The sequence below is a fragment of the Mustela nigripes genome, chromosome 1 (genome assembly GCF_022355385.1).
Source record: "Mustela nigripes isolate SB6536 chromosome 1, MUSNIG.SB6536, whole genome shotgun sequence".
NCBI classification, from domain to species: Eukaryota; Metazoa; Chordata; class Mammalia; order Carnivora; family Mustelidae; genus Mustela; species Mustela nigripes.
The window spans coordinates 31,480,098-31,500,022 of record NC_081557.1 but is presented as its reverse complement, the minus strand read 5'-3'; the positions used below and the strand labels follow the sequence as shown (position 1 = coordinate 31,500,022).

Genomic DNA, 19,925 nt, shown 5'->3' with positions numbered 1-19,925 from the left:
CACCATATCAGACACATCGTAGACAATCCGATCTGGATGTGAAGGAAACCTCATGAACCCAAACACTGGAGTATCAAGTTTCCATTTCCTGACCACATGGGAAACCAAGGAGTTCATTCTGTTAGCTTTGACTTTTTATTTGACTTGCGTGATACCAGATTTAAGTGACAGATCACTGTGCCTTACTTGCCTGTCGGCCTGAGCGAGTACCTAAAAACAGTAACCCAGGGCTTGGCACTTCTGTCAAGATTGTATTTGTCTAGCACGTCGGTGGCCACTCCCTTTGGAAAAGAGGTTCAGATAGGGATATGAGACTCTTCTTAGCTTACGATGTGTTGCCAGCATTTATCTGTGTAATACTTGTTTTGTTTCATTCATTCATCTTTCAGTCATTCACTTTTTCCTCCCTTTTGCCCTTCCCAATCCCTTGGGAAAATACTACCATGTGCCTTTGTGAGTCTTTAAATTTGTAGGTGTCCTTGGCTAATGGATGTAAAGCTATTTTGAATGTGTGTATGTATAGTTAAATATTTTACAGACCCTCTTTGTTTTTTTTACTGTAGTCTCAAAACTATCTTTAAACTATTTTAAAATAATTTTAATCTTACAAGAAAGCTTTCAGAATGGCACAAAAAAACAATCCTACACTTGGCCCAGATTCTGGTGTGTGTTTACATGTGTCTGTATTTATACATAGACACACTGTTATTTTGAAGCCTTTGAGAAGAAGTTGCAAATATCAGGACTTTACCCCTAAATACTTCAGTGTGTATTTCCTAAGAACAGGGCACTTAAATATATACATGACCAATTCTCGAAAATCAGAAAATTGAACATCAATTCAATACTAGTATATAATGTAGAGTTCAAGTTTCACCAATTTCCCTACTGAAGTCTTGCATAGGACTTTTTTTTTCCCCTATTCCCAGGTCCAAACCAGGATCCTGTGTCACGTGAAGTTTTTATGTCCCTTTGGTTTCTTTTCTTTCTTTCTTTCTTTTTTTTTTTTTTTTTTTAAGATTTTTTATTTATTTATTGTCAGAGAGAGAGAGCACAAGCAGGCAGAGGCGAGAGAGAAAGCAGGCTCCCCACTGGACAAGGAGCCCGATGTGGGACTCAATCCCAGGACCCCGGGATCACGACCTGAGCCGAAGGCAGAGGCTCAACCGACTGAGCGACCCAGGCGTCCCATCCCTTTGGTTTCTTTTAATCAGCAGATGTTCCTCAGTCTTTCCTTTTCTTACCTGGAAAATTGAAAGAGCACAGGCAGTTATTTTGTGGACTATCTCTCAAATTTGGTTTTTCTGCTTTCCTTTTAAGAAAATTTCTAAAATCGATTTAGTTAAGATACAGGGTATCATCAGTTTCAGGAGCAGAATGTACTGATTCATCAGTTGCAGATGTTCATTCCATCAGGCGCCCTCCTTAATGCCCATCCCCCAGTTACTCCATCCCTGTGCCAGCCCTCCCCCCCAACCAACAACCTGCAGTCTGGTTTTTTTTTTTTGACACTGTTTCTAAGTTCTCTTCATTTTGCTCTGTCTGAATCTGGTTTGTTGATATTGCCTGCTACGTGGAATTCTCCAGTGAGGTCCACCACTTGTAGTAAATTGGCAGGACTGGGGGTGGGGGGTGTGGGGGGTGGGGAGAGGCAGCAGCCAGCAGATGTTCTTGGCATCAGGAGGGGATCCTTATGGGGGCTGTGTGACCCCTGAAATCAGTACACCCCTTTGACACAGGTGCTGGGTCACTGCCCTGCTTTAAGCTAATAAATGAGAAAGCAAACATCTGAGGCCCACTATTTTTATGGCCGAAGGAGCATTTATACTTGGGAAGATAAGGCATGATAGAAAGTTGATTTTTTAAAAAAAAATCGTTCCTGTGCTTTATAAACATTGATTAACAGCCCACTCTGCTCACTGGAGCTCACCTTGTGGCATACTGAAAACCAAAAAACAAAACAAAACAGAACATTGAAATCGAAAGCTCTTCTCATTCTGACAGATGCAAAATGTTTTAAAATGAAAGGTTCAGATAAATAGTTTGACAGTATCTTCAATGTATTAGTAAAACAACCTCACAGAAAATTATGCTTCTGCCTCTTAACCTAAATACACCGATTTCCATTTCTTTCCTGTGTCCTATGAAATTCACCACCCTGGAACATAATTTCTGCATCCTTGTCTCCATAGCTCGTAAATAATTTTACATTCTACTTTCCTCCAGTGAAAATTATTTTGTCTGTACTTTCCCATATTTCATAACCTGCATATTTGTCACTGTTAATGACTGTAGTAGATTACATCAAGCTGATCTATAACTTACACATTTCACTTTTGTTGTAAATTTGGCTCATTTCTAGTTTTTTTATTCGTTTTTTGCAAATATTAGAAAAAAAAAAACCTTTAAAAGAAAGTGTAGAGCAACTTCTTGGGTTAGAGCAATTTTGATAGATTGTTTTATCTAAAATCATTCATTCTAACATGTGAAAGATGTTGCATTCCTGTGGAGAAAACAGCGTGTCTTTTTAAGGGAGACTTACATTGCCTTGGTTATGTTTTGAGCATCCATTTATAATGAAAAGATAATTAGTACAGACAGACCGAATATATGCAGAGCTTTCTCCATTGAGTACCTTGCATTTATGTTGGGAAAGAGCACTTTTCCAGTGGGCAATAAGAGTGACAGACAGGTGGCTCAGTAACGTGACCGCTCCCAGCTGCAACAGCTCGTACTTGCTCACTGGCTGTGGCACAATGGGCAGTCTCTCAGTTCTTGACTTCTGGGAGCCACTGGAGAAACAGGTCACTCTGGCAGGTGGCAGGCAGGTCCCCTTCTGAAGTACCTGGAGTTGACTTCTCCTGTAGCTTCTCCAAGAACAGAAGAGTGCAGGGAGCAGACAGGCCATCCAGAATAATTGAAATTCCCTGAAATTCCCCACCCAGAATTCTTCTTCTTCTCCTTCTCCTCCTCCTCCTTCTTCTTTTTTTGTATTATGTTAGTCTGCATAGAGTACATCATTCGTTTCTGATGTAGTGTTCCATGATTCATTGTTTGCCTATAATACCCAGTGCTCCATGCAATCCGTGCGCTCCTTAATACCCATCACTGGGCTAACCCAGCTCCCTACCCTCTCCCCTCTGAAACCCTCAGTTTATTTCCCTTAGTCCCTAGTCTTTCATGGTTTGTCTCCCCCTCTGATTCCTCCCCCCTTCATTTTTCCCTCCCAGCTCCTAATGTCCTTCATACTATTTCTTATGTTCCACATATAAGTGAAACCGTATGATAATTGTCTTTCTCTGCTTGATTTATTTCACTCAGCATAATACCCTCCAGTTCCATCCATGTTGATGCAAATGGTGGGTATTCATCCTTTTGGATGGCTGAGTATATTCCATTGTATATATGGACCCCATCTTCTTTATCCATTCATCTGTTGAAGAGCATCTTGGCTCCACAATTTGGCTATTGTGGACATTGCTGCTATGAACATTGGGGTGATGTGCCCCTTCTTTTCACTACATCTGTATCTTTGGGGTAAATGCCCAGTAGTATAATTTCTGGATCATAGGGTAGCTCTATTGACTTCTTGAAGAACCACCATACAGTTTTCCAAAGTGATGGTACCAACTTGCATTCCCAGCAACTGTGTAAGAGGATTCCCCTTTTTCTACATCCTCTACAGCATTTGTTGTTTCTTGCCTTGTTAATTTTGGCCATTCTAAGTAGTATAAGGTAGTATCTCATTGTGGTTTTGATTTGAATATCTCTATAGGCTAATGATGTTGAGCATTTTTTTGCAAGTGTCTGTTAGCCATTCGTATGTCTTCAGAGAAGTGTCAGTTGATGTCTTCAGCCCATTTTTTGACTTACTTGTTTTCTGCATGTTGAGTTTGATAGAACTTGGTTACTCGCTCTTTATCTATAGTGTCATTTGCAAATCTCTTCTCCCATTCAGCAGGTTGCTTCTTTGTTTTGTTTACTGTTTTGTTTGCTGTGCAGAAGCTTTTTATCTTGATGAAGTCCCAAAAGTTCATTTTCACTTTTGACTCCCTTGCCTTTGGAGACATGTCTTGAAAGAAGTTGCTGTGGTCAGTGTTGAAGAGGTTACTGTTTATGTTCTCCTCTAGGATTTTGATGGATTCATGTCTCATGATGAGGTCTTTCATCCATTTAGAGATTTTTGTTTTTTGTTTTTTGTTTTTTTTTGTATGGTGTACGAGAATGGTCCAGTTTCATTCTTCTGTATATAGCTGTCTAATTTTCCCAGCCCTATTTATTGAAGAGTCTGTCTTTTTTTCCACTGGCTATTTTTTCCTGCTTTGTTAAAGATTAGTTGAGCACAGAGTTGAGGGTCCATATCTGAGCCCTCTGCTCTGTTCAATTAATCTATGTGTCTGTTTTTTTTCTTCTTTTTAAGAGATTTTATTTATTTATTTGACAAACAGAGATCACAAGTAGGCAGGGAGGCAGGCAGAGAGAGGGGGAAGCAGGCTCCCCGCTGAGCAGAGAGTCTGACGCGGGGCTAGATCCCAGGACCCTAGGACCTTGACCTGAGCCGAGTCTAGTGGTTAGGATTCGGCGCTCTCTCTCTATGTGTCTGTTTTTATGCCAGTACCATGCTGTCTTAGTGATCACAGCTTTGTAATATACCATCAGCTAATGCCATGAGGACTTCAAACACCATGCATAACTTTTGGTTCTGTTTTGAACTGTTTATTAATAACTGCATTCTTTGTCCCTGCAGAATTTATGAACGTGTGATAGACCCTCCTGAAACCAACCTTCCCCTAGGAAGCAACTTATGGCTTGGTCAACGCAACCAAAAGCATGGTTTATTCAAAGTAAGCACTTCTTTCTACTTCTGCCATGGGCTTTTCTATGTGCTTGACATGAATAATTGTCACAACAATTTTATGTAGTAGATGCTTTGAAACTAGACATAGTTAAGTGACTTGTTCAAGGTCACAGAGTTCACTCTACTGCCAAGTATGGATTATCCATAATGTAAATGATCCTCTATGTGTTTTTTACTTACCTAATTTTGAGAGCTTAAGATAACCTTCAGATTGGTTTCCATTCTTAGAATCTTGGGTAACAAATTTCAAGTTCTGTGAACTTTGGTGTTCTTATCTATCATGAAAATAATACAATAACTGCTCTGTTGTACTTCTTGAAACTGCATACAGTGATAAAACGAAGTTAAAAACATCATGAAATTTTAAGAAAGTCATCTTCAATAGAATGGGAGACTTTCACTTCTGGCACTGTGGTAGAGTAGATGTTTTAAAAAAGTCTCCTACTTCGAAATGCCTATTAATGCTGGATTAAACAAAACAAAAATCTTTGAAGACCCATCATTGCACTTACAAGAAAGGAAATTCTTAGTGGGCAAATACATGGAGGAAAGTGAAAACTAGAGGGATATCTGCCATTTCCAAGAAGTAGGAAACCTACGTTTTTTTTTCTGTTATTCCAATTTGAGTGAAATATTGTTGACGTACCTATGTAATTTTAAGATATGTAACATATATGATTTGATATTCTTAAATGTTGCATAATGACTGTCAGTTTTAACTAACACCTCTCTCACCTCACATAATTATCACCGGCATTTTTGTCACCAGCATATTTAACATCTCCATCCTTGGCAAATTTCAAGTACACGTATTTTCACAGCAGTCACCGTGATGTCCATTAGATCTCCAGAATTTACTTGTGGCAATAAATATGGGGGTGAAAATCTCTCTTTGTGTTAGTGATTTAATTTCTCTTAGGTATATACTCAGCTTAATCCCCCCCTGATGGAGGATTGCTGGATCGTGTGGTAGTTCCATTCTTTTAACTTTTGGAGGAGCTTCCACAGTGGTTGTCCCAATTTACATTCCCACAAAGAGTTCCTTGTTCTCCACACTTGTTATTTTTCTGTCTTTTTGATGACAGCCATTTTTCCAGATGTGAGGTGATCTTTCGTTGTTGTTTTGATCTCCATTTACCGGATGTTGACTGCCTTTCATGTATCTACAGGCCATTTGCATGTCTGTGGAAAAATGACTGTTGAGTTCCTCTGCCCATTTTTTAATCCACTTTTTTGCTCTTGAGTTGTGGGAATTTTAAAATATATTTTGGTTATTAACCTCTTACCAGATTGCTGATTTGCAAGTGGTTATTCCCTTTCCATGGGGTGATTTTTCATTTGGTCAATTATTTTTTTTTTGATGTGTAGAAGCTTTTTAATTTGTGGATTTACTAAATAATTTTAATTTTATTGCTTATGCTTTTGGGGTCCTATCTGAAAAATGATTGCCAAAACCAATGCCAAGAAGCTTTTCCCCCCATTTTCTTCTAGAAGTTTTATGGTTTCAGGTTTGCTGTTTAAGTCCTTAATCCATTTCAAATTTTTATGAGTGATGATACAGGAATCCAACTTCTTAGTGTGGTTATCTAGTTTTCCCAACATTTGTTGAAGAGACGATCCTTATTGAATATTCTTGATTCCTTTGTCAGATAGTAGTTGCATGTGCAGGAGTTCATTTTTGGGCTCTCAATCTTGTTCTTTTGGTATCTGTGTCTGTTTCCCCCTGCCTCCTCTGCCCCACCAGACTGCTTTGATTATTGTAGTTTTGTAGTATACAGTTGGCTCTTGAACTAAAGGGGTTTGAATGGCATGGGCCCACTTATGTATGAATTTTTTTTGGTAAGTGTAGTACAGTACTGTAAATATTTTCTCTTTGGATTTTCTTAACATTTTCTCTCTAGCTTTAGTGTAAGGATACAGTATATAATACATATAGCTTACAAAATATGTATTAATTGACTGTTTATGCTACTGCTTAGGAATTACAGTCAAGAGTAGGTTATTAGTAGTTAAGTTTTGGGGTATCTGAACTTACATGTGCATTTTTGACTGCATGAAGTTTGGTGTTCTAACCTCTGCATCATTAAAAGTTCTAACATAGTTTGAAATCTGGAAATGTGATGCTTTCAGGTTTGTTCTTCTCTTAGCATTACTTTGGCTATTAAGAATCTTCCTGGCTCCATACGGATTTTAGTGTTTTTGTTCTTTATTTGTTTGAAAAATACCATTTAAAGTTTGATAGGGATTGCACTGAATCTACAAATGGCTTTTGGTAGTGTGCGCATTTTAACAATATTCTTCTAATCCATGAATATGGTATATGTTTACATTTGTTTGTGTCTACATTAATTTTTATCAAAGCTTTTTGGTTTTCATTGTACAGATTTTTCTCATCCTTAGTCAAATCCCTAAGTATTTTACTGTTTTTCATGTTATTATAAATGGGATGTTTTTCCCTGATATTTCACTGTTAATAGAAATGCAACTGACTTTTATATGTTGACTTAGTATCCTGCTTTACTGACTTTATTTTTAAAAGTTTTTTTGGTGGAATGGTTAGGATTTTCTTTCTTTCTTTCTTTTTTTAAAAGATTTTATTTATTTATTTGACAGAGATCACAAGTAGGCAGAGAGGCAGGCAGAGAGAGAGGAAGGGAAGCAGGCTTCCCACTGAGCAGAGAGCTGATATGGGGCTTTATCCCAGGACCGTGGGATCATGAGTTGAGCCGAAGGCAGAGGCTTTAACCCACTGAGCCAGTCAGGCACCCCTGGTTAGGATTTTCTATATGTGAAGTCTTATAACCTGCAAACAAAGACAATTTACTTAATCATTTATGATGTGGATGCCTTTTGTTCCTTGTCTGATTGCTCTGATGAGGACTTCTATTACTGTGTTGAATAGGAGTGGTGAGAGTGGGCCCCTTTACCTTTTCATCTTAGAGGTAAAGCTTTTAACCTTCCACTATTGAGTATGATGTTAGCTGTAGGCTTGTCACACATGGCTTTTATCATGTTGAAGTATGTTCCTTTGCCCAATTTTTTGAGTCTTTTTATTATAAAAGAAAATGCATTTTGTCAAATGCTTCTTTTGCACCTGTGAGATGATTGTATGGTTTCTACCTTCCATTCTTTTGGGTTGTGTCACATTTATCCATTGAACCATACATTGAACCATTTTTGTATTCCAGGGAAAAATCTTGCTTGATCATAATGTATGATCCAATGCATCCTTGAATTCAGCTTGCTAACATTTTAATTTTTACATTTATATTCATTAGGGTTATTGGCCTGTTGTTTTCTTGTAGTATTACCTGATTTTGGTATCAGGGTAATGATTTTCTCCTTAAATTACGTGGGGATTTTGGGAAGACTTTCTTATTTTGGGGGAAGAGTTTGAGAAGGGTAGTTGTTAAATCTTACTTAAACATTGAGTAGAATTCACTGATGAAGCCATTTGGTTCTGGTCTTTTCTTTTCCTTTAAACATCAATGCATAACTTACATAGAACAAAATTCATTCCTCTAAATGTACAATTTTGAGTTTTGGAAAACTGATAGTCATGTGAACACCATCATACTGAAGATAAAGGACCATTTCATAACTTCCAAAAATTCCCCTGTTGTGATGCTTTTGATTCATCTCATCCTCTGTATGCAATGAACTACTGATCTGTTGTCTGGCCCTATAGTTTTGCCTTTCCCGGAATGTTCTGTATCATGTGTATATGTATGTTGAGATGCACCCATGTGCAATTCATTCTTTTGATGTACTCTAATTCTGTAGTATGGAGGTACTACAGTTTGTTTATCCATCCCTCGATTCATGGACTTTTAGGTTGCTTTGAGATTTGGGCAGCCACTAAAAATACTTGTGTACAGGTTTTTGTCTGAACACAAGTTTTCTTTTGGGTATGTACAAGTGGGATTGCTGGACTGTATGTGAAGTGTACGTCTAACTTTATTATAAAATTCCAGAATATTTTCTGGGTTGGCTGTACTATTTTGCAATATCACAACAATGCTTGGAAATCCCAGTGAGAACCTTAAATTTCAATAGTCTGTGTGGGATGGAAACAGTATCTTAGAGCTCATGTAACATTGGAAGATGGGCTAGAAACTTCTAAAAACAAAGCTACATCCTAGAAGATTACAACTCCAGCAAAATGATAGGCTGAATAGTCTACTACTTAGCCATGGGAAGCAATCCAGTAGCTAGTCATTCTCCACCTCAGTTTCATAGAGGAAAAAATAATTTTCTGGGAGGAATTTGAAACCATAGTCCTGAGATCATGTAGCTTTGAAATTTGGGTTTATTTTGGCCATGAAGCTCAAGAAGCTATCTTAAAGTGAACCTTGGTTGGGAACCTTGGGATTCTGGAGGAAGAAAATAACCTTTGGGGAAAGTTTTCTTCTATGCAAACCTAACAGGATTCCCATAGATTAAGTTCATACAAGTAGGATTTTTAATCCATTATGAGTTGGAGTTTGAAGGAGCAATAATGAATTAGCAATAATGAAGGGCTGCAGAAATTGGAATTCCAAGATAAAGGATTTTGAAAAGTCTGATGTTTTAAAATGTTTAAAGAAATGAAGTAACAAATGTGAGAGGACTAGAGAATATAAATGATGAGGGAAAACCAAAAAGAACTTCCAGAAATAAGAAAAACAATAATTGACATGGAAGAAAAAAACCTCAGTGAACCTGCTAAACAATAGATTAGATACAGGTGGGAAGAGCACTTGTAGAACAGAAAATATTATCAAAATAATCACCCTAATTATAGTATGAAGACAGAGAGGGAGATAGGAAAGAGCTTGTAGAGAAGTAGCACAAATACAAAAAAGGTATTCTAGATGTTTTTAGGGTGTGTATGTTCATACATATATACTTGAAAACTCCAGAAGGTTATAGAAGAGAGTAGAGGTACTATTAGAAGTATGATGGCTAAGAATTTTCTAAAATTGATAAAAGATACCAATTCTCACTTTTGTCATAATGTAGTCAAAGTGTGTATTAGCTCTTGCTGTTTCTCAAAAAACTTAACTATTTTTTAAGCTTCTGAGTTTTTTATTTAGGTCACAATTCTTCATGTTGATTAGATGACTTTTCTGGTCTGGCCTGGCTCTGCTGTTGACTGCTGGGCTCTGGTGTGGTCGGTGGTCATTTAGCAGATCAGCAGGAGGCAGGATGATTTAAGGTGGCCTCTTCACATCCCTGGTAATAGGCTGGCTGTTGACTAGTGTAACTTAGTTCTCCTCCATATGGTCTCTCATTCTCTAGTGACCTAGAAGCTTATTCACATGGCAGTCATAAGATTCCAAGTGTAAGAAGAGAGCAAGCTCTAGCATATTAGTGCTTTTCAAGGTTCAGCATTCCTTACCAGGTTTGCTAATATGTTACTGTCCAAAGCAAGTCATAACCAAAAACCAAACTCATGGTCAAGGGAGAAAGAGACTCCGTCTCTTAAAGGACATTTCTGCTGTTTCACATTGCAAGGATATGTCTACAAGGAGGGGAAGGATTTTGGACCATTTTACTCTATTACTCAAGTAAGATAAATAGGTACACTTAGAGATAATCCTGGAATAGTATCCCAAAGACCCAGAGAAGATGTTAACAGTAACCCTTAAAAGGTAAATTTTCCACAAAAGAATAACATAGATTGAACAGCTGGCTTTTAATTAGTAAAAGCAGAAGCCAAACGATAATAATAAAAAAATGTTTTCATAGTTTTCAGGGAAAATAACTCCCAAATGTAGTAGCATATACCCAGCCTAATTATAATTTGAGAATGAACATGAAATGAGAATTTATAGACAAACTCTCAAATTTATGACTAATAGATCCTCATTAAGGAAACTTCACAGAAGGAGGACGTAAAAAATACAAGGGGAATTGGTGAACAAATGGAGGGTATACATAAACCTTAATCATTGCTTGATTAAATAATGACCAATTTTGGAAAAAATTAAAAATATTAAACAAAATGATGATGGGATTATCTGATTTCAAGTACTCTGAGGCCTTGTATTCCAAAAATGAATAGAGAAATTGGCTAACTGTAGACTAATTCACATGTTAAAAATCTAAAGTAACATCAAAATAATAGAAATATTACTTCCAGGTTTAAGTATTTGAGATTTTTTTTAAAAGTTCTATCAACCTAAAATAAGGCAAGAAGAGAACGAAGTTAGATACAATTCCATTTCACAATATTTACTGTCAAGTGATTTACACTTAGTGGTTAAAAGTACGAGTACTGTATTGGATTTATACAACTCAAGTCCTGATGTATATTGTTTATATTGAGACAATTAAAGATGCTGTCTTTGCTTTGGGGGCCACTGCTGAAACTCTGTGGCAAACATGATGTTCATTCCCTTTATGACTTCTGACTTCAGTGATAACCGTGAAAGGCATTTCAGTGCACCTACCCACATTTGCAGGAAGATTAGGTCTTCCCTCCTAAAAAGTTGAGACAAAAGTACGATGTGCAATCTGTGCCCATCTGAAAGGAGCATGAAGGACAGATTGTGTGAGGACACTTCAAAGGTCAGCCGACCGGCAAAGTCATCCACGTCTACAGGAGGAAATACGCCATCTGCACTGAATGAGTGCAGCGAGAAGAGGTGGAGGGCACACCTGTCCACGTGGGCATTCCCTCTAGCAAGGTGCTTATCACTAGACTGAAGCTGGACAGACAGTAAAAAGGTTCTTGAATGTAAAGCCAAATCTCAGCAAGTAGGGAAGGAAAAGGGCAAATAAAAGGTAGAAGGAATTGAGGAGGTACAGGAATAAAGGAATCTTCTATAGGACTTCCAGTAAAAACTGTGAAGATGAGAAAGGATTCCTAAAGGTCGATAGTGAAGTGGTTAAAAAAAAAAAATGTAACCGGCTGGAGTAAACAAAAGGAAGCTGTAGAATGCTCTGGCATTATCACACTTCAAGGCCCCCACATTTACCACATAATATTACCATCTTTTTTTAATGTAAGTCTTTAAAAATATTACTATTTAAATGATGCACACACCTATTATATAATCTGAAAATATACATTACAGCATTACAAAATATTCTGGAAAGGATGGTCTTTACAGGGTACTAGGTCAACTGAATATCCCGCTGGGGAAATAGCTAATCTTGACCTCTATTGCACAGTACATGCCAAATCAATTCCAGGGGATTATAGATATAAATCTGAAAGGTATACTAGTAAAGCCGAAAAAGATAGCATAGGAAAATAACTTTATGACCTTGATATAGGAAAAGTATTTCTTAAATGAGATGTAAAAGTAATAACTAAGAAAAAGGTTGATATATTGACTATGTTAAAATTTGCAACTTTTTTCCTTTCTCAAAACACCTAAGAGAGAGTAAAAAGGGATGCCCTCGAACGGAAGCTATTTGAAATAGTTATATCCTACAAAGGCAGAAAAGGGAGAAATTAATTGAGTGAAATATCCAACTTAAGATGTCAGCAGATCATGAGAAAATTAACATATAAGAACAGAAATGAGAATAATGAGCAGTAGATACGATAGACAAGATGAAGAAAAACACAATTTGGTCATTTGAAAAGACAAATCAAAGTTTGAGGAAGAAAAAGGAGAAAACATTAAAAAATACTGTGAACACTTAAAGGACTAGTTTTTTTTTTTTTTTTTGTAATGGAAAATTAGAGAAAAACAGGCGATTTCTAAAAACATGGATTATCAAAATGGACTTCAGAAATGAAAAATGATCTTAGAATCAATAAGGTGTTCTAAAGGGTATATGACACAAAATCTCCATCAATGAGCTTTCGGTGCATAGCCAAGGGACTCAAAGCTTACTAGTTTGAAACAGCTGACAATACTGTTCTTTGGCACTTTGGCCTGGGCTGAGCTGAATTGTTCTATTCTGAGTGGGTTCGCTTATGTATTTTTGGTCAGCTGCTGGTTTTCTGGGGACTGGCTGTACTGGAATGGACTTTGCAGGGATGGCTCATCTCTGTGTCATGTGCTCTATTTTCTGGCAGTCTAGTCCAAGCTTATTTATATGGTAGCTAATCAGGGTTTCCAGAACTGGAGCAGAAGTGTGTAGTCTTTTGAAGTTGAGGCTTGTAACTTACATGTTTGTTGTTACTTTGCTACATTATATTGACCAATGCAAGTTAGAAAGCCAGATTCAAAAGTATGAGAATCATTTTCCATCTTTTTGAGGTGAAAATATTACAAATTCTCATTGCACAGGACAGCAATCCAGCAAAGAGCAAAGGATTGTGACCATTTTTCGCAGTTTACCACGTTTCTCTGTCAAATAAGTACTGAGTCCATGCATTTCTACAGGGGACCTCTGTAGCATCCAAGGAAATGGTTCTAATCTTATGTAAATTCTTATGGAGAGGAGAATGAATGAGGATGCTATCTAATACCTTGATTTCCAAACTGGACATGGATTTTATAAGAAAAGAACTGTATAAGCCCATGTACCTTTGAACACAGATTAGATTAAAAATTCTAAGGGAAAAAAAAAGTGTGGGGGACCATTCAAATCTAGCTGTATGTATCTGCATATGTGAGAGAAACTAAGCTGTATATTTCAACAATGCAAATCTATTTTTTATTAAAAACTAATAAATTGCACATTAAACAGAAAAATCTATGGTTATCTCAAAGGCACAAAAACACTAGATAAATTCTGTACTGCCTCATGATAAATTCTTAGCAAAATACGAAAAGAAGGAAACTTAGTTAAATTGAAAGCGTGCATAAACCCACAAAAGATCATTTATGGCTTAAATATTAAGAAAATTCCTGTTAAAATCTGGAATCTGACAGGAAACTCTTATTACCATAACTCATTTTCTTTTTTCTTTTTTAAGGATTTTATTTATTTTGACAGGGTGGGAGATCACAAATAGAGAGGCAAGTGGGGTGGTTGGGGGGGAGCAGGCCACCTGCTGAGCAGAGAGCCCATTGCAGGACTCCATCCTAGGACCTTGAGATCATGACTTGAGTGGAAGGCAAAGGCTTAACCCACTGAGCCACCCAGGTGCCCCTGCCATAACGTATTTTCAACATGGCACTGTAAGTCTTTCTGGAAAAACATATAAAACAAAAAAACCAAACCACCCACATAAAACCCCTAAGAAATAAAACCTAAAGGAATATAAAAAATATAGTTCTTGGGGCACCTGGGTGGCTCAGTGGGTTAAGCCTCTGCCTTTGGCTTAGGTCATGATCTCAGGGTCCTGGGATTGAGCCCCGCATTGGGCTCTCTGCTTAGCAGGAAGCCTGCTTCTCCCTCTCCCACTCCCCCTGCTTGTATTCCCTTTGTCGCTGTCTCTCTTTGTCAAATAAATAAAATCTTTAACAAAAATATACAGTTCTTTACAAATTACATAAATATCTACATCGAAAATAGGATTCAGAGATTATTAGAATTACTAAGATTATTCAGGAAGAGTGCTGGATATAAAAATTAAACTGACAAAATCAGTAGCATTGCTGAAAAAAGGAGCAACAAATATATAATTAAGCAGATTATTTAATTTATAATATAAAAAAATTTAGCACTTAAGAACAAATCAAGACAGATGTGTAACAATTACAGAACAAGTGAAAAACTTTATTAAAAATCATTAGAGAAAACCTAAATGAGGGCAGGTATACTCTGTTCTTGGAGAGGAAGTCTTAAAAATGTCACTTCTTCCCAAATTGATTTCTAGATTGAATGACCTTGTAATAATTTCCAACAGGATTTTATTTTCTGATGAAATTGGCAAGCTGATTTTAAGATTCAGATGGAAGAAAAAAGACCAAGAATAATATTTCCGAAGATGTAAAAGCGGTGACTTTTTCTTTCAGATGCGAAGTCCTACTATTTAAGCATATAGCACTCAACAGTTTGATCTCTATGCAAGGATTGGCACCTGAACCAAGATAATTGCATGTAGAGGCCAGGAGGAGACTCAACCTGTAATAACTTGGAAACATAGTACAGATCTGAAATGGCATTCCTGATCTATGAGGAAAAGATGTATTCCTCAATAAATGGTTAGAAAAGTTGTTAATTTGAGTATTTCACAGATATACTAATGGATGTAACTGATTTTTGTGTATAGTGTCAGGAAAAGCTTTAAGATATTTGGAAACAATATACAAAAGTCAGTCGGGATTACAACTGAGTTAAATACCTAAGTGTGAACTTCATGAGTTTCAGAAGACAACTTGGGAGCCCTATGTTTATAATAATCTCAAAGTAGAAAAGAATTCAAGCAACTGTAACAATAAAGCTGTTAAAAATATACAAACACATTTAATATGTTTATCAAAAATCTTGGCAACCAGATCAATTAGCAAATAATAATAATATCCATTAAAGAAGTGCCAAAATCAGTCAGAAGCTTATAACTGAATAAGAAATCAAGCAAAAGATATAAAGAGGCCATTTTCCAAAGTTGAGTAGCTGATGAATTTATTAAAAGGAATTCAATTTCAGTTGTTATTTTGGAAATGCCAATTAAAACCATTACAAATTAAAACCAATACAGAAAACATTTCTTACCCACTAGCCTGGCAAAAGTGAAAAAGAAAAGTCTGATGATGCTAAGTATGGGGGAGGTTAATCGAGCCACTAAAAGGGGAAATTAGGAGTTTTTGTATAAAATTTAAGGTGTGTATATCTCATGACACAGGACTGCAACCTTTATACACACTGAAGAAAATGTAATCATATACCCAGGAAGATATGATGGACAGTCATCATCCCAGGAACTTCTAATTTCAAAAACGTAGCGGGGAGGTTGCCTCCCAATAGGATGATGTTTAAATTGTAGTAGAATCATAAATACTAAAGTTGAAATTGAATAAATTTGCAGGAGAAAACTAAGGTAGGAAATAATTTTAAAAAGCAGAACATTTCAAGGGTTGCCTGGGTGGCTCAGTCAGTTAAGTGTCTGACTCTTGGTTTCTGCTTAGGTCATGATCTTGGGGTCCAGAGATCAAGCCCTGTGTCAGGCTCTCCACGTAGTGGGGAGTCTGCTTCCTCCTCTCTTCCTCTGCCCCTCCCTCTACTTGTGCACTCTCTCTTTCTAAAATAAATCTTTAAAAAAAGAATATAGAATTGTTCGATATATTGCTTATTTATACATTCACATATGTAAAAAAAATACATGGGGCTAAGTACAAATTCACAAGTGTTTATTTCTGAGAGGAAGGAATGGAAATTAGGGATGAACACTCAGAAGTCTTAACTATAGTGATATTTGAGTTCTGAAGCTGGGTGGTATATTTATAGGTGTTTGCTTAATTTGGCTTTCAATCCTTTTGTTATAAGTACTCAATCATGTAATTTTCAGGGTGGTAATTCATATATGTATATATGTGTGTATATATATGTGTGTGTATATATATATATATATATACACACACACACACATGGTTTTTCAGTGTTCCCTTTTTTTCCTTCTAAGAATCCACAAATTTGTCCAGATGTTTTAGATCCAAACTGACTCACATTTGATGCTCTTTGTTTTGTAACTAGTTACTTCTGAGTGAAGCTGTGCTTTTCCTGGGGGGCCTTGGGTCTCTAATGAAGGGTAGCCCTGATTTCCAACCCCAGAAAGATAATCAAAATCACACTGGAAGATTTAAAAATTCAAGTTCCTGTGTCTACCTTGACTACTCATTGAGTGTGAACTGTAAAACCCAATAATTTATATATTTTTACAGGACTTTCTTAGTGAATTTGATTGTTTAAAGTCTCAATTATGAGTGTGCTGACCTAGTGACATGTGTTGATGGTCTAGATTAGAGTTTTAACTTGGTCTCTAGACAGAGCCATGAAAAGTAATGTATGGTTGATAATTACTTTCTGTCTTAGTGACTTCTTAGATTAGTGGCTCTCCAATTTAACAGTGTATTTAGTCTCTGGAAGGCCTTGTTAAGATAGGTAGCTGGATGCCAGCAAAATGGCACAGTAGGCAGCTAGCTCCAAGCTTCTGTCCCTCCACAGAAAGAACAAAAAACAAGCAGGAATTGTCAGAACCAACCTTTGTCAAAATTTAGGACAATAGTCAAAGGTTTATAGCAATGAATTGAATTCTCAATCAAGAAAGCAACATAAAGTAATAGGAAAGTTTTTGGTCTTTGTTCGGTGGGTGTCTTGCTGATATCAGTCCTAGTTCTCTGTGGGACAGTGGTCCCTGTTTCTGGAGGGAGCAGAGCAAGCCTTATCTGCAAATTATTTGGTATGTCTGTTCTGTCCGGACTACCTGAAGGATTGATACAAGACAGTCGTCTAACTCACAACTCTCCTAGGTCAGAAAAATGGCAGGTGTTACCTGAAAATGTTGCAAACATAACAAATACTTCCCAGTTACCTGGGGCAAAAGAGCGACATATCATAGACCCCTAAGCAAGGATGAAATGCTGAAGGGAGAGATTCTTTCGGCATTCCCGGTCTTCACCTTTGGACCCCGCTTCCAGCCTGCCCCGGCATTCGAGGAAATCTATCTGAAACCTAAACTCAAGGTCAGGGACAGATTGAGTGACCAGATATGACAAGGAATATAGTCTCTGTAAAAGTAATCTGGAAAGTCATTGAACAAATGCACCACTATAGCATTCAACAATAAAGAAAGACTAAAAAAGCCCCAGGAAACCCTGGGGAAGGGAGAGAATTCTATCTCTAGATCTCAAGTCACTACAATATTTGAATAGCCAGTGTTCAAATAAAGTCACTAGGCAAATAAATAGCAAGGTATGGCTATTCACAGGAATAAAATCAGCAGACAGAAATCATCCCTGAGGAAGCCCAGACACTGAACTTACTAGATAAGAATTCAAAACGACTATACTAAATGTGCTCAAAGAACTAAAGGAAAACGCGGATGAAGAAACTAAGAAGTTAGGAACTTTAGGTATGAGTTAAATGAGCATATCCATGAAGGGACAGGAACTAACGCAAAGGAACCAAACAGATAGTCTGCAGCTGAGAAGTACAACTGAAATGAAAAATTCACTAGAAGAAAGCAGATTTGAACAGGCTGAGGAAAAAATCCTTGAACTTGAAGAACAGACTGTTGAAATTAACCAGTCTGAGCTGCTGAAGGAAAAATATGGATACAGGGAGGGAAATGCATTTGAAATCATTTTACCATGCACTTTCCCGCTACGGCGCCTCCATTTCCGTGATCACTTGGTGTGATCTCCAGGACGGGCCAGGCTGGCTTTATGTCCACTGATCTGTGCTGTGCCACAGGGCGCTGGACTTAGAAGGTCCTGTGATCACCTTTATTCTCTGCTGTTGCTATCTTCAACATTTCAATAATTTTTGAATAAGATACTTGGCAAATTATGTAGTTGGCCCTGAGTAGAATTTGCATGTGGTGTTTATCATTGAGGACCCTCTGCAGACTATATGATGTACCAGATTTAGAAATGAGTGTGTTGTTCAGCAATTACTTAGAATAGTACCAGGTATGTGGTTGGCAGACCGTATACTCTTAGATGGAACATATCAGCGACACATATGTCATTTTATTAGTGGAATGGTAAAGCTCTCTCACAAAGGTATTGCAAATTATATAAGAGTATATATTAAAAGCTCTTGATGCCTAGTGGTTTGCGACATGTGTCTTGTCCCTTTCTTGGTTATGTAATGTATTATTGAACGCTCCCCGTATGCTTAACACTTTGTTGTAGAAGTGATTGGCACTTTTCCTGCCTTTGATGGACTTCTGTTTCAGTTGGTGGTGCGTGATAAAAAGCGGAGAGAGCGATTAGTCCTATTACTCAGTCCATCTTGCTGATCATGTGATTCTTGTAGGTGTCAGGCACCTTGTCCTTAAGAGTCCAGGTACCCAGTAGAGGCAGAAAACACAGGAGTGTTCATAGACCTGGACAATCATTTCGCTGCAGAGGTGGGTTGTAGGTGGTAGAAAAGTACTGACAATTATTGACTGATTCCTGTGTTCTAGATCTTGTGTGGCCCTACGTATATTATCTCAGTTAATAAAGTTTCACCCGCAGCGCATACTAATGAGGTAGCTATTATCTCTGTTGTGTAAATGAGGCACTGGGACGTGGGGGTTGAGCACCTTGTCTGTCTCACATAGTTTGTAAGTGATAGAAATGGGATTTAAACTTAGCACTTTTTTATTTTTTTTTCAGAGTCTGTGCTTATTCATCGTACTTTTTTTTTTTTTTTTTTAAAGATTTTATTTATTCATTTGACAGAGAAAGAGAGAGATCACAAGCAGGCAGGCAGGCAGAGAAAGAGAGAAAGAAGCAGGCTCCCTGCTGAGCAGAGAGCCCAATGCGGGGCTCGATCCCAGGACCCTGAGATCATGACCTGAGCCCAAGGCAGAGGCTTAACCCACTGAGCCACCCAGGTGCCCCGCCACACATGTTTTTTAGGGGCTTACTTTTCATGTACTAGTCACTGTATATGGTGGACACATGTGACTTCACAGTGTCCTACAGAGGAGACATAGCTTTTCCTGGAGACATGTCTTTTCCTGGAGCTCCCCCCAAAGGAACAGGTGGCACCAGGAAGAAGCCTCAGAAGGGGGTTGGCAGGTGCACACCGCTTCTGTGGGGGAACAACGTGATTTGCCTTGTTGCCCAATAAGAGGAGCCTCAAGAAATGGTTTTTTGGAAGAAACCTTCCAAAACTCCTCTCCCTCTTAGAATTTTGTATGTCATCTGGCGGGTTTCTGGCCATCCTTTGGTGACATGGTGCAGGTAGGGGAAATACGTCATTGTCCATTTCTGGAAATTATCTGGATCCACCCAGTGCTATTAAACTCAGCCTGTAAAACAGGCAAGCACCTCTTGAGTGAAATTTGGCTGATCTTCAGGCTCTTGGTATTTATCTTGTAGAAGCTGCCTCCTGGATCCAAGAACCACACCTGCTTTCTCCCTCCAGGACTAAATATGCTTATGGTGTGTTTTCAGGTTAAAATAGCAACATTTTTTATTTTAAATATTAATATGTTACTTCATAGGCAAAGTAAAAGCAAAAGCTGGCTCACTTGTCAAACCTAATTTCTGGGCCCTGATGGATCTTTCTGGCTAGAGCA

The 19,925-nt window shown here is 37.7% G+C and overlaps 1 protein-coding gene and 1 pseudogene across 2 annotated transcripts in view; both read left to right on the top strand.

Annotated features, from left to right (window-relative positions):
• NELL1 (neural EGFL like 1) overlaps window positions 1–19,925 on the top strand; it is an 833,778-nt gene that overhangs the window by 157,682 nt on the left and 656,171 nt on the right. For both annotated transcript variants that reach the window (XM_059407011.1, XM_059407002.1), the window contains exon 5: window positions 4,748–4,844. In XM_059407011.1, the coding sequence (XP_059262994.1) occupies window positions 4,748–4,844 (97 nt within the window). The remainder of the gene's footprint in view (window positions 1–4,747; window positions 4,845–19,925) is intronic.
• LOC132010772 (large ribosomal subunit protein uL24-like) lies at window positions 11,225–11,656 on the top strand (annotated as a pseudogene).